Source organism: Cimex lectularius, unplaced genomic scaffold, assembly GCF_000648675.2.
Source record: "Cimex lectularius strain Harlan isolate CLEC.00 unplaced genomic scaffold, Clec_2.1 scaffold91, whole genome shotgun sequence".
Lineage (NCBI taxonomy): Eukaryota > Metazoa > Arthropoda > Insecta > Hemiptera > Cimicidae > Cimex > Cimex lectularius.
This window is the reverse complement of record NW_019394227.1, coordinates 1,390,023-1,413,774: the sequence shown is the minus strand read 5'-3', so window position 1 is coordinate 1,413,774 and position 23,752 is coordinate 1,390,023. Positions and strand designations below refer to the sequence as shown.

The window sequence follows — 23,752 nt, the reverse complement described above, 5'->3', positions numbered from 1 at the left end:
ATCTTCACAAGCTTTGCAACATAGCATCTCAAGGTCGTAATTGATGCTAAATGATCTCACCTCGCACACCATCATGAGTTGCACGTATCAAGGTCATGTTTCAAGACAAACCATCTCAGCAAGCTCTGCATCATAAACTGCACATGTCAGGGTTTCATGATATACCCTAAGCTATGCAACGAGGCATCTTACAATCATACTTTATGTCTGACCATCTCAACTACTAATGACATTTTCGATTCCCTCTTTCTTTATGTTCTGAGCTCTCTTTATCTAGTTGTCGGTAAACTGCCAAAGACTCTGGAATATAACACTTCAAAGTATATCACGTTAGACCACCTCTCCAATTAACGTTCTTAAATAGTTCACTAGTTTTCATGGTCCGCTTGACCAACTAATACCATTTAATTAATTAAGGTTTTTAGTTGAGATAAAAAGTCAGTATCATAAGCGGGATTCAAACCCACGACCTTCGGCTTAATACGCCGCTACTCTACCACTTGAGCTATCGTGATTTGAGTAGCGGGGTATCAAGCCGAAGATCGTAAGTTCGAATCCCGCTCGTGACACTGAATTTTTTATCTCAACAAAAAACCTTAATTAATTAAATTATTAATTACATCGAATTTGTAGGCTGTTGTTGGGTCGTAATATAAGAGTGTATACTGTTTTGTGATTTTTGAAGACTATTTTAATGTGGTTTGAGGCGAGAAATATACTTAATTTGTGTGACAACATGTGGACGAATGGACATATATGTGTAATTGATGTAATTCATAAAATTAATTTTAAGAACAACATACATTAGAATTACAACGCAATATCTAGAAAAACGGGGGAAAAATCTATGATTGTAAAACACCAAAAATAAATCGCACAGCATTGGCCACACACCACTTTGAAAAACAACTTGATTTCGACAAAATAAATACTAAACACGGAAAAAACACAAATACAACGCAGCTTTCTAAAAATGATTTGCACTAACAGCAATACCTACAGCATTAAGTACAGAACACATACATGCAAAGTCAGCCGCAGTCAGGTACGCGAACATCATAAAACAAATAAGCTATAAAACCTTATTTTTATATTTTCCTTTCCTCCATTATCATCCTTAATAACTAACTTCCTTTCCAATATTGAATGCCGAAGCACAAATCCAATCCTGGGGATTTTCTGGACTTCATTTGAGTTAACTAAAACCGCCTATGATCGTGACTTTGATCCTGTGATAGCTCAGGTGGTAGAGTAGCGACGTATCAAGCCGAAGGTCGTGGTTTCGAATCCCGCTCGTGACACTGACTTTTTTATCTCAACTAAAAACCTTAATTAATTGAATGTTCTTAATTAGCTTTTTCCGATCTCGCACCTTTGGATTATTTATTATCGTCCTTAGCTCAATTTATCCGGAATAAACATTCAATACTGAAAGGAAAAAGTGGTTTCTCGCCTGTACAGATTCATCAGCATAGAAGATATTGAATAACCAGCCTAGTTATTTAAATACATACTTAAAAATGGACCGCTATTGGTTTCACCATAATATTTATTTGTCCTATTGAAATGTTAAAATGAAGTATCAAGGAAAAATCACTCCGTTAATCCATTTACAGGGCGCTGAATAAATCTTACTTTTGTTGCACTTTTTCCCGGGGTTCTTTACTACTTTGAGTTTATAACATTGTAACAAGGCAGGAAGTTAGTTTACAAGCGGATTTACGTTCACAAGTTCTATTCCTTGACAACCAACTTCAGTTTGAATTGTGCTCGTTAATCAGTTCCCCCGCCTTTGCAATAAAGACGATAATTATTAACAGAATAATGTCGAACTTCGGAGAGAGCGACTCACCCTCGGTTACGCGGCCGGGTTCTTGGCCAAGCCGGAGCACCCCCTGGCTATGAAGATCCTCCACTGCCTGTACAGAGTAGTTTACGACAGGCTTCGCTCGCGGACGCGACCCCTCGGGATTCGCTTCGGTGAGTCCCTAGGGAGGGCCGGATTGGCGCTGGGAACAGTTCTTCGGTTGGGCCACCGGCCGACATCCCCCTGGACCATTCCGGCCGTGCTCGTCCGCGACGATCTGGCGAACTTGAATAAATCGTGTACGCCGCCATACCTCTACAAGGCTAAGTTCCTTGAACTTAGAAATAGATACGCCGGTTTTCGTCTGATTTTTACAGACGGGTCCAAGACCGGCGATGGTGTGGCATGTGCTGTGTATAGCGAGGGAGTGTCCACCTCCTGGTCGCTGCCCCCTCATTCCAACCTATACACAGCAGAGCTGTATGCGATTTGGCACGCTCTCGAGGTGGTGCGGACCGGGGAGGGCTCAGCCTTCCTCGTATGTACAGACTCTCTGAGCGCTGTCTGGGCTATACGCGACAGGTTCTCTGTGGAGCCTCTCGGAAAAACGGTGGTTGTTGTCTGGATTCCCGGACACGTCGGCCTGGAGAGTAACGAACGAGCGGACGAGGCGGCGAAAGCCGGTACGTCCCACCCTCCGGATCGGACCATCGCGATCAGGCCCCCTGACGCTAAACACGCAATTAAAAATATGATAAAAGAAAGATGGCAGCGTCAGTGGGCGGGGTCGTCGGAGAGGCTCTTGCGAGTCAAGAGCACGACCGGTAGATGGCCCTCAGAGAATCTGAGCAGGAGACGAGGGATCGTCCTCACCCGACTGAGGATTGGCCATACGCGGTTGACACATGGGCACCTGCTTTTGAGCCAAAGCCCGCGCAGGTGCCCCTTATGCAGAGAAAGGTTGCTCGATGTGTCCAACATAATGGAGGCGTGTCATGCCTTGGCTCCATACAGAGAGCGTGTAGGCATGCCGCCGGACTTAAGAAGAGTTCTCGAGCACGGTAGCGAGTTTCAGAGTCCCCTGTTCCGCTTTTTAGGGGAAATTGGGGTTTTTTATTGTATATAGTATGTCTTATGTGTTGTGTGTCTATATGTTTTGTCTGAGTGCATGTATTTATTAGCGTGAATGGCGAGGATTGATGGTGAAATCTAACGTCATCATCACCCCTTAACGATGAGAGCGTAAGTGTGTGTGTTCGAGGTCGATGGCGGAATATCTATTAAAGTACCCCATCGACCCCAGTCTAGATTAGTTTGAGTATAGGGTCGGTGGAAGAATATCAAGTACTCCACCGACCAAACGGAATGAGTGTACTGTATGGATGTACTTATGTGTATTATGTGTATGAATGTATTTATTTGTATGAATGTAGTGTTTGAAAGTGTAAATAGAATATAAACTTAGTTGGGGGCTGAAATGACCTAGTTGTCGGAAGCCCCAGTCAAAAAAAAAAAAAAATGTCGAAGCATAATTCCGACCGATGATACAGAATATAGGTGAAGACAGGAAAATATCAAAAGGAATATAATCAATATATTTATTATGAATACATTTCTTTAATACACTCAAGTACTTCAAATATTGTATCGGTTCGTATTGCGCTTTGGTGCTGGACACTGCATACTGTAGAACTTGCACCCGAGCATATCCAATCGAACTGATTATCTTCGGATTATCTATTGCATGTGTGCTTATTTTATGTGAAATGTGACAAATATTGTTGTAGGAGTCTATGTCTAATGTCGTCCTTTTGCAGGTATTGGATGGCGAATTCAGTGAGGAGTTACAAGCTGCCGACGAACACAGCTTGGACTAACGCGCACTTTTGCGCCATCACTCAGCTCGAATACAACCAATACCAGAACTGCCTGAGTACCAGGGCCAGTGCGCTGGCGGCATCGAAAATGGAACCGACAGAGAGCACTTCAGGGGTGGGACGGACCTTCGCGACCTGCCTTCTCGCCATCGGGTACATGCTTTCCGTTCTGAGGTGATTCGTACGCCGATTTAGGTCCGGCGAAAAATTTCTTCGTTTTTCAAGGGTGATTTGCATCAAGTCCAGACACGGGACGTCGATCGAAAAGATAAAAATTGAGAAAAAGAGAAATGTGGTCCAATTGATGATAACACGATACCCTTGGTTTTAATCGCATACAGTCAGCCATCTGGTTTTTTCCAATTTAAAAACGGTTCTTTTCTTTTATAATTGTCACACAATATATAACTTGTGCGACGTGATTTTTTAAAAGTTGCACTACGTAAAAAATATACATAAAAGTTGTTTAAAATTAAAATTAAACGCTCAGGATCATAGTTGAGGACTGGAAGTTTGCCCATACTTCAAAACAACTGCAACGTTCAGTTTACACGCCCTAAAAAATTTATATAAAAAAATACCTAGACATAATAATATGTACTGCAAAAGAAATCTACAATTTCAACTATGTCCCTACAAGTTTGGTGGATTGAAAGGATTTATCTTCAGTTAACAATTAAGCAACTTTGCCATTTTTCCTTTGACTTGATAATCATTTACGAAAGTTTTAAAAAATGTGGCTTAAGGCAAAACAAAAGTAAAATTTATTTTCTTACAAATACGCTATTTTATTTTATTTATAACTAGATTAACCCAATGGTAATATAAAAAAGTTCCAAGTTTATAAGTAGCATTTTTAATTTTCCTACCTGCCTACATGTTTCTATTTTAATTTGAAACCTCAGTTAAAAACAAAAAATACAAATAAACATTATCTATGAGCTGATAACCTCAACATTCCTTACACTTTATAATAATTTTCTTGATTTTTTCGTAAAATTGCCTAGTTATGTGGTTACAATTATTGCATATTCTAAATAGATTAACATTCATTATTCCTATTCCTTTAAAAAGCTGGATTAGTTTGAAACATCAAAAAACACTGACCTTAAAAGAAAATACCGCGCACCCCTCAAGGGGATGATGCCAACCCGGCGGAAACTTTTCAAACGGACCTATCCCTTTGGAACAACTCCCGAAACGGGAAGAAACTAATCAATTATAAATAACAAGATTACCCCTGGTATAAATAATTTATGTTTGGAAAGGTTTTTTTAACCCGTACCTTTTGATGGTTTACTCACACGCTAACTCTATAAAGAAAATCGACATCTTGCCAAAGATGACTTTTATTTATTTTATTTATTTTTTAAATAAATTTCAGCTATTTTAATTTATTTTTAATATATCAAACCTATTCGTAAAATCCAGCATTACCAACTGATTTATTAAAACCTATCCTAAAGTATAAAACGCTTCCCTGTAAATGTTCATTGGCGAATTGGGCTTTTTTCTCATTACAAGTAACAAATTAAAATTATTTTATAATCATAGTTCTTCAATACAGAAAATGATAAGTATTTTTTTAAAAGCAAGTAAAAATTAGAATAAACATATCAATTTATCAAATTAAAGTTATTACAAAGCTAATTGCAGTTTATACACCACTTGTGGTAGTTCTATGTATTCTCTTCAATATAGAAGTACAATTTTAACCCCTTGACGAAATTTTACATTTAAAAAAACTGAAGCATAAAGACACCGTCCATGTTTTGCCAGTCACTGAACAACCATCTTTTTTTTAAATTAATTTTTCCAAACTTGTGGCAAACTTTTTTCCTCAGCACACTTTCGTCCATTTTTTTCTCTCTTTTTCTTCCCAATACAAAAATTTAAAACTGAATATGTGACTATCTATACTCTGAGGCATTGAGGTATGAAATTTGTTTATGTGCAAGTGGGTATGGAGCATTCTTGATTATAAATACTGTTAAAAAATAAAAAACCTAAACCTAAAAGTAAATTTAAGAAAAAACTGTATATTAATTACTGTCTTGGGGCAGCATGAAACGTTTCCCTTAAATTTATAATTTAAAACAAAAAAAAAGATAAGTAAAACAAATTTTTACCATGTTTTCATTAAATAAATAGTCGTAAGTTAAATTTTTATTATTTATTCTATGGAATATAAATGTTTATGAAAAATATATAAATGTTTAATAAGTGTAAAAATAATATTTTAACGTTGAATGTTATAAAACAATTGAATGTATTTGGTTTAAAGCACAAAAAAATAAAGTATTTAATATTTCCTGTAGACTGAAATAAAGTGTATTTTATAAAAAAAAAAATATTTATATTATTATTTTAACCCAGTATTAACCATGAATGATGACATATGAGATTACAAATGACTGATTGATGACAAGACCAAATGATAAATTGTTCATTCAATCAATTTATTCATCACACTGGTTTTGTATTTTATCTCCTTTCACAACTAATCAGGGTTGAAATTTTAAAATAACATCTATAGTTCAAAAATCACTCTAATGACCTTAACTTGAGAGGCACATGATTTTGTATAATATATGTTCAGCTAAATATTTTTAAACTATCAAAAAACAAGAGTGAATCATGACATCTCATGGTACATCCCAATTAATGACCACATTTTCCTTTTTGGAGCTAAGCACAGAAGAACAAAGCCAGTTTGTTTTGTTTTTCTCCTGTAAATAACAACAAGGAATAACATATATTGAAACTGAACTTAAATTAGGATGATCCAAGTTTTTATTTTAAAAATTTACCCATGCCAAAAAATTGGTTAACAGCTAAAAAAGCTCGGCATCATGGCAGGCATGGCAACTCAAGGTGTATTTTATGTCAGACCATAACAAGCTTTGCAGCGTGGCAACTTAAATTCTTATTTTATGTCAGGCCGTATTAACAAGCTCTGCAGCTTGGCAACTTAAATTCGTATTTTATGTCAAACCATATCAACAAGCTCTGCAGCATGGCAACTCAAGGTCGTATTTTATGTAAAGGCCATATTAACAAGCTCTGCAGCATGGCAACTTAAATTCGTATTTTATGTCAAACCATATCAACAAGCTCTGCAGCATGGCAACTCAAGGTCGTATTTTATGTAAAGGCCATATTAACAAGCTCTGCAGCATGGCAACGTGAATTCTTATTTTATGTCAGGCCGTATTAACAAGCTCTGCAGCTTGGCAACTTAAATTCGTATTTTATATCAAATCATATCAACAAGCTCTGCAGCATGGCAACTCAAGGTCGTATTTTATGTAAGGCCATATTAACAAGCTCTGCAGCATGGCAACTTAAATTCGTATTTTATGTCAAACCATATCAACAAGCTCTGCAGCATGGCACTCAAGGTCGTATTTTATGTAAAGGCCATATTAACAAGCTCTGCAGCGTGGCAACGTGAATTCTTATTTTATGTCAGGCCATATTAACAAGCTCTGCAGCGTGGCAACTTAAATTCGTATTTTATGTCAAACCATATCAACAAGCTCTGCAGCATGGCAACTTAAATTCGTATTTTAGGTCAGGCGATATTAACAAGCTCTGCAGCGTGGCAACTTAAATTTGTATTTTATGACAGACCATATCAACAAGTACATATTATCAATCAACTCACTTTAATAACCTCTATACTAAAGAACGTCATGATCATTTGTCACTCTTTCCACCTGCTCTGCTACTTGTTATTTGTTGATTTTGGGTGTACTTTTTTTGTGAGTATTTGTGGTTGGGTTGATTTTTTTATTTTGTGTGTATTTTTGTTTGTTTGGTTTGGATTATCAGTTTAAATGTTTTTATTGGTTGTGTTTGTCTATATGTGTGAATGTGTGTGGTTTTACTATAATTTGTTGGCATTGTACAAGTATTATACCAGAGAGGATACACATAAATGAATTTATAAAAAAATACTCTTTAATAATAATGCTTTTTTCATTTTATTTCAACCAAAAATTGTTTACATTGCAATATTTAAAAGTGGTTTCTTCAAAATAAAACATTACCCGTATCAATTATTATAATTATAATGAGCATTTTGACAAATAATACAAATGGATGTCTTCAGTGAAAGACAGTAAAACTCATTTAAATCAATCATCGTGATGTAAATTGTGATTCTAGTAGATGACAATAAAGCTATCATAAATATAATTAAACAATTATTTTTATTACGAGTTATTTTGATGGTTTGAAACATTCATACATTGGCACAACCAAAAATTCTTATTAAATTATAAATGAAGTTTAAAGTTAACATAATTATGATATGATAGCATCTTTTGTAGAAATTTAACTTGAAGCAAAAAGAAAATACAAGCAACAAGTTATTCCTTTTAAATATTTGTATTTTTATAGACTGTTAATATTATCACACAAGTTTTTAATATAAAACTAGATTTATATATTGAAAGGGTTATTTATAAAAATAAGTTTCACATGAAACATACAAGTCTTATCATAATTAAATGCAAAAGTGATGTTTTTTTTCAAGGGGGGGGGGAATGTTTAAACATTATCAGTTATGAGCTAATTCTTTTTTGCCGTTTTCTTCTTCTGTTTCAAATCCTGCTTAGCGAAAAATTGCTTCTTCTTAACTGGATCTGGAATTATCTGAGAGAAAAACATAATAACAGTCCAATCAAATAAAAATAACTTTTTTAAGTTTTTAAGTTTAAACTTACAGTATCTTGGCCAGGTTTCCACCCTGCAGGGCAGACCTCACCATGTTTATCGGTGTACTGGAATGCTTGGACCAACCTCAGCGTCTCGTCGACACTTCGTCCCACGTGCAAATCATTCATCGTGATTTGCCTAAGAACTCCTTTATGATCAATAATGAATAACCCTCTGAAAATAAAATTATGTTATTACACGGACCACTCGACCAGAAGCCACATAGGTTCTCTTTATCTAGCACGGGGACAACCAGGTTGGTGGGTTGCAGATTTGGATCAAACTTTTTTTAGTGATTCTACACTTTAAAATATTGGACATGTATATGCCACTTTTGTGAAGAGGCCCTGGTTTCACCAAAAAAATTTTTTTTTAAATAAGTTGAAATTTTCTGCTTTTTATTGTTCTTATTTCACCTAGGTCGTCGAAATTATCAGTCAAAAAATTAATTTACACTGAATCCCATTAAAGTTGGTATCTAAGCATTTTTAATGCTATAACTGGCTGACATTCCTAGTGCAAAAGCTATAATACCAATTTCTTAAAAGTTAGTGGACCAATTTTCATTTGTTTTAAAGAAATTGTCAAGTGCATTTTATAACTGTGTCAAACATTAAAATTGGACTATTATTTACAATTTTAAAAAAACGAGATAAACTTCTGACAATTTTTTTTTTCTATTTTGTGTATTTTCTTATAGAAATATTTTAATAGTGCATATGTCGGTAAAAATCTACGTTCCTCTTCTTTCAAAAGGTCTGTTTGACATTAAAATTCTTTCAGCTGTTTTTGAATTACAGCCATTTTAATTTTAATCAGATATTCCAATAACAATTTTTCAAAAATTGAAAAAAAATTTTACAGATATTATTTGGTTTTTGAATTTTTTTGGTAATTGATAAAGTTTGATAGCTTTTACTACTTTTTTGTTTTTTTATTGCAATCTAGATAAAAAATGCCGTAAAATGATGTATTCACACAGATGATTTGAGCAAGTAGAAAGGCGAAATGAAATGAAAATTAAAAAAAAAACCCGTAGAACTTCAACCAAAAATGTTTTTGGTCAAATCAGAACCTATTCCTATATACCTACAAGAAGTAGTGGATACATGTCCAACATTTTGGAGTGTGGAATCACCAAAAAAAGTTTGGTCTAAATCCATGACCCACCAACCTTGGTCAACCCCTAGGTGAATTTTGAATGAAATTTCTAAAATTAAGGGGTTGCCCAATGCAGGATTTTTTTAAATCTTAAATAAAGGAGATTCGGCAGTCTGTTGTTATTATTATGCATTTGTTGTGACAGTTTAAAGAGTGGGTAATTATAAATTCAAATTACCTCAGAGCATGTCCCACGTCGTCCAAGTAGACTCCATAATCCTTGGAAATTTTGTGCGTTAGATCTGAAAGTAGAGGTATATTCAAAGGGCCCAGCCCACCTTCTTTCCTTGGTGTGTTCATCCAGGCGAGGTGAGTAAACTGTGAGTCGACACTGCACCCGACAACCTCGGTATTCAAATCGCGGAATTCCTGGATCCTGTCGTTGAACGCTAGAATCTCCGTGGGGCATACAAATGTGCTGGAAACCAAAAAGGTTAATAAAAAAGTCAAAATGAAAATTTGTAAAAGTGAAACATACAAATCGAGCGGGTAGAAAAACAAAACCAAGTATTTCCCTCTGTAGTCGGTCAATTTCAGCTCGGTCATCTCACCATTGACGACAGCAATACTTTCCCAATAAGGAGCTTGCTTTGAAACTACATAAAATTTGTTTAGAAATTAAAAAAATTAATAAACCTTTTCCTAACCATCCTTAAACATATAAAATCATATAAAAATAGTCATCATTTTGCACATGATAAACTATAAGCCTGAAATCTAGATTGTTGAAAACAAGTAACTGTGATTAGAAACTAAATTTTAAAAAAATTAAACCACCTTGATTCAAAAAACGTTAAAAATTATCTAGTGTTTATTGCCTTTTTTCCCTGTTTTTTCTGTTAATGTATGAAAAACGTTTAAACAAATCCCAGACTTAAAGGCTGGAAAATGGGACTTACTGACAGCTTTTGAATGCTGTAGTTTGTGGTCAACAGTCTCACAGTTGTTTTCAATGACCCGGACCTGTGAGTAGGAACTAGATTTGTTTTATCTAGTATTTTTATTATCGGTTTTACCTGTTTTCTCAGTGTTTATGTAAGAAAAACGTTTAAAAAAACCAAACTTAAAGGCTGGAAAATGGGACTTACTGACAGCTTTTGAATGCTGTAGTTTGTGGTCAACAGTCTCACAGTTAGTTGTTTTCAATGACCCGGACCTGTGAGTAAGAACTAGATTTGTTTTTTAATTCGACCACCTTGATTCAATGAATAATTGAATGATAAAAAGTTAAAAATTATCTAGTGTTTATTATCGGTTTTCCCTGTATTTTCAGTGTTTATGTAAGAAAAACGTTAAAAAATGTCAGACTTAAAGGCTGGAAAAAGGACTTACTGACAGCTTTTGAATGCTGTAGTTTGTGGTCAACAGTCTCGACCCCCGATGTGTGAGGGTAGACGCTGCCGCCGGCGAACGAATGGCAGGCCTCTTCGACAGAGCATAAAACTCCGTTTATTAAGAAAATACTGGCCAAAAGGCCGATATGCACCCGGCTGCCACGTATCATCCTCACTTGTGATGCGAACGTGGACGAGAAATATCTACAACTGTTACAAAAAAAGTTAGATAAACAAACTTTGGAGCCAACAGGCTCTGTGACATTGCAGTTGATTCGTTCAACGATGAACGAAGGTTGCAATTCAACCTCTTTCCCCCTTTTTTTCAAATAATCCAGTGCAAATTCTAATTTGCATTCTAACCATTAGTATAAATACAATCTTTTTTAACTTTGTTTCCTTTTCATTCTATATATTCATGTGTCCTCTCAGAAGTTATGCCAACCTGCAGTCCAGCTACATCATCCATAACCAACAGGAGATTGAAGGAAAGAACAGCTTTTCATCCCTGGATTGAGTTACTTTGTATTTCTTACTATTTAGCCATGCTGTGTTGGAACTTAACAGCAGTAGAGGAACCTTTGGATATACAAATGGCAAGTCCTCAATTTAGGAAGCATCCTTAACCATCTAGTCAGTTTTCTTCTGACTGCCCCATGATGATATGGTGCAACCCACCTCTTCTATTCTGGGATGTATTTTGGTATTCAGCAGTGAATGGTGATTATTTTAATTCATTGTTAGTAATAATTCTTATTTTTTTGTATAGCTAGGCTAGCTATCGATCTATTTGAAAGCTTCCCTGTTCTATAATCTGCACATTCCCCAGGAAAATGCCCAATGTGTGGCCTACATGTTCATCAGTGTAAACCTCCAGACCAAATTGTTCATACATGTCTAGGTTGATGGCTGGGTCACAGGCATCTCACTCTCACTCCCTCCCACTTGGGGAGATGGAAGAAACCTTGGTCTGCTGTGGGACAGCACACAAAGGCTTTCTTTCCCACCATCTCCAGGTCAAGGAGCAGCGTCGACATAATAATATATAAAATAACCCAAGCTCTCTCAGGCCATGGAAGGAATAGAGTGAACCTTCATTTTTTTTAACATTCTGGAAGGTTCAGAACCCTGTGTGATGGTGCAACATACCAGAAGTGGGACCATATAACATTCACATGCACAATATTTGATTTTTTTTTTTAATTGTGCTTGAAAAGCATCCTCCACAGAAAAGCTACATAGTGCGGGAGAACGAATTTGATAGATTTTGGTAAACTGTAATGATTTATTATTGAAACAATTTTTCTTTTGTTTATCATTAATCCCAAACCTGTTTAGGTTAAGTGTGAATTTATGCTTCTATATTGTTACATTGTTTTAATTTGTGCATCAAAATGTAATACGTAAAGTAGTGCATGCTGTAAATAAATTATTTTTAAAACAACTCCTTTCCCCCTCTCCCTCATCATCTATCATGATATGACGTGTGTGTGTGTGTGTGTTTTATTTTGCCTGTTTTAATTTGTATGAGTGTTTTGTTTATAATTTTTAATATTTTTATTTAAGTTTTTGTTTTATAATGTGTATGTGATTTTATAGAATCCATCTTTTCTTAACCATTATTCTCATATTACCTTACTTCTTAGTAGACATATTGAAAAGTTATTTACAATAAAATAAAACAATGAAAAGGCATTTTGTATCAATATTAAAAATTCTGTTTGTTGTTTAATTTTGCCTGTGTTTATCTGTTTGTTTTGGTCTTTCTTCATATAATTTTTTGTTGTTTCCATTTGTTCATTAGGTTTTGTGTATTTATTTTGCTGTGATTTTATCATTTATTTGCTGGATTTTTTTAATGGTTTATTTTAAAATTGTTTGTGATTTTCTTTTATGGTTTATTAAATATATTTGCATTTGGGTTTTACTACTTTTGAAAATTTTTAATAATTTTGGTAAACAAGTTAAAACTAAGGTAAAACATTTTTGTTTCACTCTCAAGCTAAAAATAATTGTATCTGACTGGTAAAAGTAAAAAAAATGAAAATAAATAAAATAAAAGTGCATTCTGCATGTTTATTTAATCATTAATTTATTTTTCTGAGCAGTTACACCAGTTCTTTACTTCTTGATAGCTTTTAAAATGTAACCTTACTCCCTGTGGGCTGGCCTGAAAGCTATCAAGAAATAAAAACTGATGGAACAGTTCTGAAAAAAAATATAATTTTTTAAACTACCTTTGCAACTCAAAACAGCAGATTGAGGAATGGTTGATATGCAAAAGCACACATTATAAAAAGGGCAAAATTGTGTTACAAAGCTACCCACAATAAGCACAAAACTAGTAAATAAAAACACACTAACAGACTTACAAAAATAGTCACAATATTGAAACAAACATACCACATATAGATAGACAAAAAAACATGCAAACGCAAGCTGACTAGCTGAAACTAAAAATCCACACCCACACAAGCACAAATAAACAATCACAACACACAAAAATGTTACGTATGCAGAATAAAATAGTTTGATCCAATATCTACAAATTTAAATAAACTCTCAAAACAAAACCAAGATATAATTTTTAAACTTTATTTATAAAACTTTAAAAATAAAAATATGTTTCCCATGTGTGAAATTTATTTTTAAATCTATGTTATGTTGGATAACTCCTTATAAGTCAGGGTTGCTAGGGCGACCAGCCAACAGTTTAGAGTTTTCATAGTTCCTGACTAAAGCATGTGTGGTGGAGTGTGAGTTCAAAATTATGCAATCTTGAGGACTTAATAGTAGCAATCAGAAGCAAGCATGCATCGGAGATACATTGATCCCAGAAGGAGCTTCCAGGGAAGCCCCAGGAACAGGTCTGCATACCAAGATGAAGAGGATGACGAGGAGGATGTAGAAAGTGAGTCACTGTGTAAAGTTTTTCCTTCTTAAAATCTCATTGTTCATTGTGTGATTGCCATAATTTTAGTTTTATTCGGTTGAGTTGAAACAGAACAAAAAATTTACAAAGTGTATAACAGAATAATTTTTTTAATAGTATGTCTAGGTCTAAAGATCCATTAGTACTGATCATTATATTTTTTATCATTTGCTGCTCAGAAGTAGAATGTGCATTTTTAAATCTACTGTTTACAAATATTTTTCCTTGATACAAGACACTGAGTGAAAAGTTTTATTTCATAATATAACAGCCATACTTAAAACTTGCCATTTTTGTTACTTATTAGTAAACTATTGATGATGTAACTATACACATTCAATGTATAGTTTATCATTGTTTTTTGTTGAAGAAACTATTTTCCTAATTTGTTCAAGAAACCATTAAAGTGTGCAACAATACATGACAATGGGCTTTGAATTGAACTATTGATGTTTGAAGGAAGATTAATGGGTGGAACCACAATGATAGGCATTGTATAAAATGTTATAAAAAGTATTAAATTGTATTTACATGTAGGTAGTATTTATAGATTTAATTACATTTAAATAAAATTTGTAATTGGGTCATTACCGATCATCTGCCTATTCTCACTGAATGGTCTGTCAAGATGCTTTTAGGGATTTTTCCATCTTCTGTGTTTCACACAACACATATCAAATGTCTAGCAGACCAACCCATGAGTAGAAGCAGACCAAAATGATCAGCAATGATCAAATTACTTGTTCATCGCCTTAAGAATTTTCAAAGTCTGACATCCACTGCCCCTATTTCTGTACTACCCGAGTGAATTCTGGTGAGGAGAGGGGTCCTATTACCCTTCCAGCCAGTTGGTGAATTTACTGGTGTAGTTGATGACATCAACCAGAAGGCAGAAATCATTCCAATTTTACCATTTGACCAATTTTTGACACTCATACAAAAAAAGTCTCTAGAAAAATGAATTGCTGAGCCATGGAGTATTTTTTTGTAATATCTGTCACAACTGCTTTGAATGCTTATATAATTTGTAAATTTCATTTGAATGAAAGGTTGTGTGACTAACCCCAACAAATATCATTTAACATTTTTGAAAAAATGTCACACTCGTAACACCCACCAATATGGAAGAAAGGATGTCCAAACCCTTTCCAAAAAATAGACTGTAATTGACAAAGTCTGTTGCTATGAAAGAAAAATGAAACCATCACTGATCAAAACAGTTCTGCTTTGAAATTTGTTAGTTATGATTTTTTTCTCCTGGAAAGAGGACAGAAAAGCAATTTCTCCTTGCCAGCATTGCAGAAGCAATATCTGTGGAAAGGACAAGATAGGCATTTGCCCTGTTTGTTTGACAGCAGCATTAGTAGCAGTATTAAGAATGGATTGATGGTTAGGAAGAGGTTGTTTCTGGTAATTTGTTGTCAGATCTGACAAAATGTTGTTAAACTGTGCTCTATGGGTTCAAAGTTTTAGAATTGTTTATATTTATTTAGAAATCGTGAGATGCGGTCTGGTGTGATGTAGGTTTCAGAAAAACATTTTCATTATCGTGCCAACGTTTCGATCTTTATTGAGATCATCTTCAGGGCCTGGGATTTACAAACATTGTTTACATATAACAGTTACATTTTGGATGTGGAAAAGTGAAATTATACAATGCAAAATATATTTTTTATATATTCAATCAAAGTATTTCTACTCACTCGAAGTGTTTTTATTGATATGCAACTTTTCTACTGGTGTTTTTCATTAAAATTTTATTCATGTATTATACATTACCGAAGACTGACTCTTCTTGGTTTGTTATTTGTATTCAAAATCTAAAAAGTTTAAAAATTTTGTAAACGAAGCATTTTAATGTGATTTTTCTATTGGTATTATCCCTTCAAATATTATTCAAGATTAAACCAATTCACCAAATTATATTGTATAACAGAAAATGGGTGTAAATTGATTGTTTGTATTCAATTTTAATTTACACTGTAAGTATATTCAAAAAGTCCTCTAAATGCTACAAATTTGCCTACCAAAATTTTAGCTGGTGTATTTTAAAAAAAATTATTGGTTTAAAAAATTTCTTGGCTTATTGATAATTATAAAATAATGATACAAAAGTCTGAAAATGAATGGTACAATAATTACAGAGAGATTAATGACTTAAGTCTCTTCCAAATTTAATAATAGCTTACCAATTAAATAAGCTTAGGTTTCATAGTTTATACAAGTAATTAAATTTAGAAGCAGAAAGACTTATATAAATGACATTTATTGCATAAAATCCAGACAATTATGAAACTCAGAGGAAAGTTCTTCTTAATTATAATGTCACTAGGTCAGAAAATGGTTGGGAAAATTTATATATGCACTGTATTATAGTGTTTTTTTTGATGCTATAACTCTCATGTAATGCAAAAGAGTAGTGCGAGTCCACTCAATAGAAAAATTTAATGTTTAAAGCATTTTTGTAATATGTAGCTTCATTTATAGTATTTTTTATATTTTTTTTCTGTTATGTTGTAATTCTTTGCGAAATCCGAAAGATCAATGTTAATCAACTTGGCTGATGGACTAAAGTACATTTCTAGGTGTAAAAATTTGTAAATGAAAAAATAGACCATTATTATTATTAATCAATATTATTACAGAATATTTAAGACAAGGCTAAGGCTGAGTAATATTGTGTATTGACCTGCAAGTCGATTGACTCTATTGTTTACTTAGCAAAAAGAAAAAATTTTAAATTATAAAAAATTAAAAAAAAGTGTTTTTTAAATATTGTAACAATCATAAATTATATGTTTATACCTAAAAGGATTGTTTTTATTTACTTCAACCCTAAATTAAGCAATTTTTACATGAAAAGATCATTGGTTTGTGTTTTCAGAGTAAATAAAATGTATTCCTTTTTGTGAATTTACTAACACATGTATCCCCTTTGTAATATATTTATTCAAACGATAAAGTATTTATTTATTTTATTTTTTATTACAGTAAAGTTAAGCCCTTCGGGTTCAGTGTTGATGGCTTCTCCTAACCCATACGACAAGACACAAAGAATAAGAGAAGCGAATACCCAGTTGAAACAAATAAAAATGCCACCCCAAAAGCCTGGGAAAGTCCGATTTAATGAAAAAGTAATATTGTACAGCGAAGATTATTCATCTGGTAAACGTCAAGCAATTAGAAACAGAGGGCAATCATAGCACGAAAGACCACGAAGGGCACAAATTTAAAATTTACGCACTTTTACAGTCACAAATAATCAATTCACAATGCTTTTTGAAATTATCTTTGATAAATGAATTAAATGACTAATAGATTAATAGTATTTTTGTTTTAGAGCCTCGAAGTTCCAAAGGATTCCAACAAAATCAAAATAGTCCCACTCCCATGCGACAAGGTCAGAATAAAATTTTATTAGTAACAGTACCAACTGGTTTTAGTGAGGATAATGATGAAGGGCCAATGAGTGATGAAGGAGAAGAAGTGTTTGATGAAACTGGTTTCAGGTGGGACAGATGTAGTAAAGAACATGAAACCGCCTCAGTCATTAATGAAGAAGAAATAGTTCATGAGATCGTCGAAACTGAGCAGCCTGATGATCTTGTCACTGAAGAACTCAAAGAACCCATCCTCGAAGAAGGCATGCAGTCAGAAGTTAAAAATCTTTGTAGTGAAATGTCAACAAAATGTCTGTTGGATGTGAAGGAAGAAATTAATGAACCGATGCCTATAACTGACATTAATGAAGTAAAAGAGAAGATCAAAAGTGTCAAAGAAGAACAAAATTCCGTTGAAAAGGTTGAAAAGAAACAAGAAACTAAAAATGAAGCAAGACCTAAAAGTGTTTCGGCGAAAAGGCTTTGTCTTAGTGAGGTTTACAGTTCACCTCAGGCATCTAAACTTCCATCATACAATGGACTAAGGTCAGAGTATGGCCTAAGTGCTGAGCAACTAATTGAAAGAAAAAAGTAAGCACAAATTAATAAAATAGTTAATAATTGGGGTAAGGGAACAAATAACATTTAATCTGCTCAAAATTAAAAATTTCCAAACAATATTTATTTTATATAAAACCCTATTTATTTTCAAAATTGTAATGTACATAAAAAAGGTAAGTGGGCTAAAAGTGAGGGTGATTAGTGTATGAATTTTAGTTATTTTGTCTAAGAAAATGTAAGGTTGACATTGATTTTATTCAAACATTACAGGAAAAAAATAGAAATGAGTAAGTTGTTAAGAAAGGAGCGTGAAGAAAGATATATAGAGGAGAAAAGGCGACAAAAAGAAAATGACCAAATGTTTGCATCCTGGCTAGTCAAAAAGAAAAAGGAAGCTGCTCTCAAATACGCCCGGAAGAGACAGCAAAACAGTTATTATTTTAAAACTCTCCCTGCTCCTACCTCACACTTGTAAGTCTAATTTGACAATTTGTTTTCGTCTGTGACAATTCACCCCTTTTCAGAGATAAAATGGGTGTACTCCGGAAGAAGGTCCTGTCAAAAAAAGAGCACACCTGCTATTCTCTGGAGGAATTCTTCAAACATGCCAAACCTCACGAACAAAAGACGTATCGAATTTACTTAGGGTTGTGTGTTGAATAAAAACAATTTTTTGGTCAAAGTACTTTTGCTTGTGTAATAAATTCATAACACAAAAATACATTGTTAACACGATATCACAATGGCAATTTTTGGTTGTTATAACATAAGGTGCTAATTTTGTTACTAAAAGATTTGATTTTTGCTATGTTTTAAGTCATAAGATTTTATGAAATAAAAGTTTTGCTGGAGATTTTTTTTAATACCAAATATTATGATACATATGAATTTGTGCTCTAGAAATCAAAAAGATAGGGGGAGGGTAGAAATGTTTGGTCCTGGAAAAAACAGAACCCAAGGGGAAATACAATAGTAACTCCAGGCTGAAGAAAATGCAATTGAGAGATGTACTCAATTCAATTTGAACAAAGAGACCTACAAAAACAAGAATATATACTATTTTTATCTGTGTACTTCCAATAAGTTTAAAGCAAATGGGATATTTTGTTTTTCCCAAAGTGGTTTTGTTAAATTTACTGTGATTGGCATCAAAATCTTGTTCAAAATGAACCTTCTTCTGTGTAATCTGTGTTCCCACTTAATTCCTTCGGTTTCTTCTTTTTATTTTCTAATATTGCAGAATATTTGCCAATATAGTCTACTCTTGATAATGCAAAACCCAAGGGACCGCAAAAATAATTTAAAATATCAAGATGTTCAAATTATCAATAGGAAAGAAAATAAAATGATTAGCTTTTTGATAGTGTCCATAATAATTTCTAATTATGTAAGTGTTAATAATATTAGTATATGTAGTATAGTATTAATAAATTGTCTTTTCCACAATAGGCTTCTTTTTTTATGTGTGTTTATGAACAGTATGTTGTTGAAGTTTTTAGTGTTAGATACCTGTTTGGATGAATTTGAGGAATTTAGGAAAAGACAATTTTTTTTACCAATCAACTCAAATGATTAGGTTAACATGTATTTTTACAACTTATTGTGTATACATAAAATATCATAAAAATAATGAAAAAGTGGAACTAAATCAACTGAAAAATTGAACATTATTAAAACAATTTATGGAGGGGTTTTTGTTTCTATGTGGCGTGGCATCCTTTGTCTAAATAATTGTCCAAAGTGACCAGTGCCAAAACGCATTTACAAAACACTGACCGCTGAATATAACAAAAATGAGAAAATTCAAAGAAACTTTAGGCCATAAGGAAGTAAACAATACGTGAAAATTTAGAGGAATATTACACAAAAAATCTTTTTCCTTTGTCATGAAAAATATTTTGTATTACCGAGTGTATCAAATATACAAAATTTGGTTGATTTACCCAAGTGACCTGCTGAGACAGTATCATCAATAAATTCAAATTATCATGTTTTGAGAGTATCAAGAGTGACTGTATATACATAAAAGCAATTTAATACATTTAAAACAGAAGTACATTTAAATTGCAAAATATTTATTGGAGAATTTTTATTTACTGGTGGTTTTTAACAGAGAAATAATTTAGAGGTCAAAGAGTCTATGATTGTCAAATTCTTTTCAATAGCTTGTTAAACTATAGTTTCTTAAGTGATTTGTTTTTTTTCTTATAAAACCTTTTGGCTTTAATTTTTGGAGTATGTGATATACCATTTTCAACTGGGAATATGCTCAATCTTGGTAATGTGACAAAACTGAGCTTGTCATTTGGGTTTGACTTTTTAAACAGTCTGACTTCTTCTATTGACTGCTCACTTCCTTCGTATTTGCATTTGACCACTTCTTCAGCAGGTATTTCTTGAGATTTGATTTTCGTCTTGAGAAAAGTTTCATTTGTCGAAACTGATTTGTCTTTCTTGACAGAAGTTTGGTTTGTGTGTTTTCTGTCCTTTTTCAAGTTTTCCAACGCACTGACTATGCAACGGTTTTGCTTGGGACAGCGTATTATCTCTTCCCTTTTTAAATCCGCAAAGCAAAGTTCAGAGCAGCCGTTTGCAGTGCATGCAATGTCAAATGGTATATAAATCGGTACAGGGGATTTAGGATAAACTTCAGGAGCGTTCGGTAGACCAAGAAGCCATTTTCCTTTAAAGTTGGACGGATTCTTGTATTGCCATTCAAGACGCAGCTTCCACAATAAGTCTTTTATACATGAAATACTTGGAATTGGGAAGTTTGAAGTCTTTCCAAGTTCCACAGGTTTAAAAAGCTTTAGCACAGGTGTTGCAATACCATTTTTGCTTTTTTCTATGCATATTGACGGTTCAATGCCCAGGTTTTTTTTCTTAGCTACCCAAAATAAACATTTCTCTATTTGACTAGCTATTTGATCATCCTGAAAAAAGTTAACACCCTTATCACCAATAAATAAACAGAAAAACATTTTTGCTTATTTTATAAATCGTAAAATCTTTATAAGCTTCAGTTTTGTTAAGTATTACTTAGAAACAAAATTCAACATTACAGTTATTAAAATTTCTAGAAATACTAACTTTTTAATTATTTTATCAGCTTATGCTTAACTATATAAATACTCAATTAATTATACACAATTTTTGTAAATGAAAAATCTGGTTAGGGATGGTTAGGGGACATTACTTAATGTGAGTAGGAACCATCTTTTTTTGGAAAAGGATTGAACTTCACACTCACCCCATCATTTATAATTTATATGAAAAATCTGTGTCACAGGAGGGATTCGAACCCACGACTTTCAGCTAAATACACTGCTGCTCTACCACTTGAGCTACCGTGACTTTGATCACCCATGCCACAAACTTCTCATTTCGACTCCCCATTTTATTCGAATTGTAATCAAATCGTGGCTTCATATAGAAACACTTTTTATTGACAATTGTACTACATTAGTGGGACTGGGTACGATTCACACCTGTAAATCGTAAAAAAAAAAAAACATCCCTGAGAGCACATAATAAAAAATTGATTTTGCAAAGAAAAAAATTCAACACTCCATCACTCCAAAGGAATATATTTATTAGCAAGAATAGAAGGGTCAGACACTTTGATCCTCGAGGAATATCAAGTACCAAGGTACAAATGAATGAGATAATTGTATGTCAGAATTTATTGGCTTGAATGAAAATGTTATATTTCTATCAATGTACTGAGTGAACAAAATTTATTTGTGTGAAATTAAAGTCAATAAGGAATATCGAGTACTCTGAGGAAGGGTGGAATGTAATTTATTAGTGTGAATGGAGAGGCTTCTTTCCCATACCCCAAGAAATAACAGAAACTCAGAGAAATTGTGAATAAAGCCTGATGTGTGAATATGATTTATTAGCGTGAATGTAGGGGCTTCTTTTCCAACAATTCTAAGAAATAACAAGTACTCTGAGGCAATTTTAAATAAAGTCTGGTGCATGAATCTCATTTATTAGCATGAATGTAGGGCGTTCTTCCGCAATTGGAGCCCATTCCTCAATTACCCCAAGAAATATTGAGTACTTTGGGGCAATCTGGTGTGTAGAAGTAATTTATTAGCGTGAATGAAGGTTTTTTTTCCCAATTGTCCTAATGAATATTGAATACTCTGAAGCAGATGAGCTCCTGAGCAATGCTAGTGAGAAACTGGTGAAATAAGAGTCAGTTACCTTAACACGTAAGTCCTCTTTTCTGTGAAAAACTTGGATGCATTGTTACAAAAAATGAATAAGGATGAATAAAATGCGAGAAGAAAAAGAACAGATCAAAGAAGAAAAGGCCCTAAAACTGTAAACAATATAGAAATATTCATTCTAGTCCAATTAGATTCAGTTTGTTATTAAATCTCTTAATCCTTGGATATAAAAAAAGTGCATTATTATAAATTCTTTCTACAAATTTTTTTCTAAATCAAACACATGTGCCACCACATGATGAATTTGCCTCAGTTCAAAAATCCGTCAGTTGTTTAATCATTGAAATTAACAGTCTTTATTAACTATTAAAAACAGCTTACTTCCTCCTCATTGAATTCCATTTTGTAAAACATTTGGTAGTCTTTATCGAGATCCAAGTTCTTAAATGCATCTCCATCATAAATATTTTGGCTTGGACGTTTTCTACTCTCTGTTAACATGACTTGAGTGCAACAGACAATTTAGGTATTCAACGTTCAATCATGCCCTTTTTTTAAAGCTCATGAATTTATCCACATGTTTATTTTTATTACATTCAGGAATTTTCGAGAGATTTTATTTTGAAAATACAAGCCATGATTTTTTCCAAGATTAAATTAATTAGCCATATTTATCATGTAAAATATATAAAACTGACAGAAAAATATCACTATTCCATGGTATCACAACGTTTCAATTATTTTCAACCTTATTGTTTAATATATTCACAAACTAAATTTAGCCGTTTCTATAAATAGCTAGTAATATTCTACCTTAAGTACTAAACGTTTTATAATTAACCCCTTGTTTCACGGAAAAACTTTATTTAGGACAGACCACAAAAATATACTTGTTAGGAAGGAAATACTAACTTCAGATGCTAATGACCCCAGGTCAAGTTATAATAATTTTTATTGTAAAATTTCCTTATTAAAGCTTCTTATGTCACGAGGGCCAGCCCAGTCTAAAATCTGTTGCGTACTATGCCTTACGATTAATAGTAATATGTTAATCTGTGTTCTAGAAACTGAATTAGTTATTTGTCCTGTTTGTGTACGTTGTGCTAACTGCTCATAATTGACAGTGAACTCAGTACAAGGTTTCAAACAGATTGTTTGAAAAGCGTTCAGACAGGAGGAAGTACTTGGACGCAAATCATCTAAACACAACAAGCAGTCTGTTTTGCTTTTAAATTTTAACAATATTAACCAACTAAGTTTAAAGAAAATTTATATATTAAAACTTAAATGTCTTCTTATTTAATGGTAAGTCTATTCAATTTATATTTATTTTATTTAATCTTACCAAAAAATATTTAGATGATTTTAGCCTTCATCTCGGTCGGATTTTTCGCTTCGTTCCGAGAAAACCATGTAAACGGGCAGGTGGTTTTTCGTCCACTTTTTGTCTACAAGCACAAGCAGCAGGAAAAATTGAACAACCGCAGAGAGCAGCAGATCCAGCAGCAACTCATTCAGGCCGAACAAGCTGAGTTTGCGCTGCAACAACAACAACAGCACTTCTTCTACGATCCGTATTACTATCAGTACTATTACCAACATTCAGGTCAATACTACCCTGTACCTTATCCAGAAATAAACAGAATTTCAAGGAACAGAAAAATAGACAAAGCTAAAAAAGATGTATAACATAAAGTGTATTTGTAATAAAATATATTTATTTATTTTTTTATACTTGTATACAATTTTTATGAGAAATATATAATCTTTTTTACTATTGTGTTAAAACGCTGATGTTAA

General features: G+C 33.3%; 5 protein-coding genes across 8 annotated transcripts in view; 3 read left to right on the top strand and 2 right to left on the bottom strand.

Moving 5' to 3' along the window:
* LOC106673997 (acid sphingomyelinase-like phosphodiesterase 3b) overlaps positions 1-4,463 on the top strand; it is a 151,312-nt gene extending 146,849 nt beyond the window's left edge. For both annotated transcript variants that reach the window (XM_024230347.1, XM_024230348.1), the window contains exon 9: positions 3,625-4,463. In XM_024230347.1, the coding sequence (XP_024086115.1) occupies positions 3,625-3,862 (238 nt within the window). In that variant the 3' untranslated portion in view covers positions 3,863-4,463. The remainder of the gene's footprint in view (positions 1-3,624) is intronic.
* Positions 4,464-8,223: 3,760 nt separating this feature from the next.
* On the bottom strand, positions 8,224-23,370 carry LOC106674075 (peroxiredoxin-4). Of its 2 annotated transcripts, none has more exons than XM_014406526.2 (6): positions 23,298-23,370; positions 10,900-11,111; positions 10,046-10,163; positions 9,746-9,985; positions 8,415-8,580; positions 8,224-8,343 (listed from the first exon to the last, which is right to left on the bottom strand). In XM_014406526.2, exons 2-6 carry the CDS (start codon positions 11,069-11,071, stop codon positions 8,260-8,262), a joined length of 780 nt encoding a protein of 259 aa, XP_014262012.1. In that variant the 5' UTR covers positions 11,072-11,111; positions 23,298-23,370; the 3' UTR covers positions 8,224-8,259. The 2 variants fall into 2 exon arrangements, with proteins under 2 accessions (XP_014262012.1, XP_014262011.1); XM_014406525.1 differs by lacking the exon at positions 23,298-23,370 and adding an exon at positions 13,305-13,324.
* LOC106674073 (stress response protein NST1-like) lies at positions 13,536-18,459 on the top strand. Its single transcript, XM_014406522.1, has 5 exons — positions 13,536-13,812; positions 16,825-16,998; positions 17,174-17,804; positions 18,045-18,245; positions 18,299-18,459. The coding sequence occupies exons 1-5, from the start codon at positions 13,713-13,715 to the stop codon at positions 18,435-18,437; spliced, it is 1,245 nt and encodes a 414-aa protein (XP_014262008.1). The 5' UTR covers positions 13,536-13,712; the 3' UTR covers positions 18,438-18,459.
* Positions 19,815-22,597, bottom strand: LOC106674074. The gene is made up of 2 exons (XM_014406523.2): positions 22,334-22,597; positions 19,815-20,707 (listed from the first exon to the last, which is right to left on the bottom strand). Exons 1-2 carry the CDS (start codon positions 22,451-22,453, stop codon positions 19,949-19,951), a joined length of 879 nt encoding a protein of 292 aa, XP_014262009.1. The 5' UTR covers positions 22,454-22,597; the 3' UTR covers positions 19,815-19,948.
* LOC106674078 lies at positions 22,305-23,664 on the top strand. 2 transcript variants are annotated; one of them, XM_014406529.2, is made up of 3 exons: positions 22,305-22,478; positions 23,017-23,257; positions 23,312-23,664. In XM_014406529.2, exons 2-3 carry the CDS (start codon positions 23,240-23,242, stop codon positions 23,639-23,641), a joined length of 348 nt encoding a protein of 115 aa, XP_014262015.1. In that variant the 5' UTR covers positions 22,305-22,478; positions 23,017-23,239; the 3' UTR covers positions 23,642-23,664. The 2 variants fall into 2 exon arrangements, with proteins under 2 accessions (XP_014262015.1, XP_014262016.1); XM_014406530.2 differs by having other exon boundaries at positions 22,311-22,478; positions 23,077-23,257.
* The last annotated feature ends 88 nt before the right edge of the window (positions 23,665-23,752 follow it).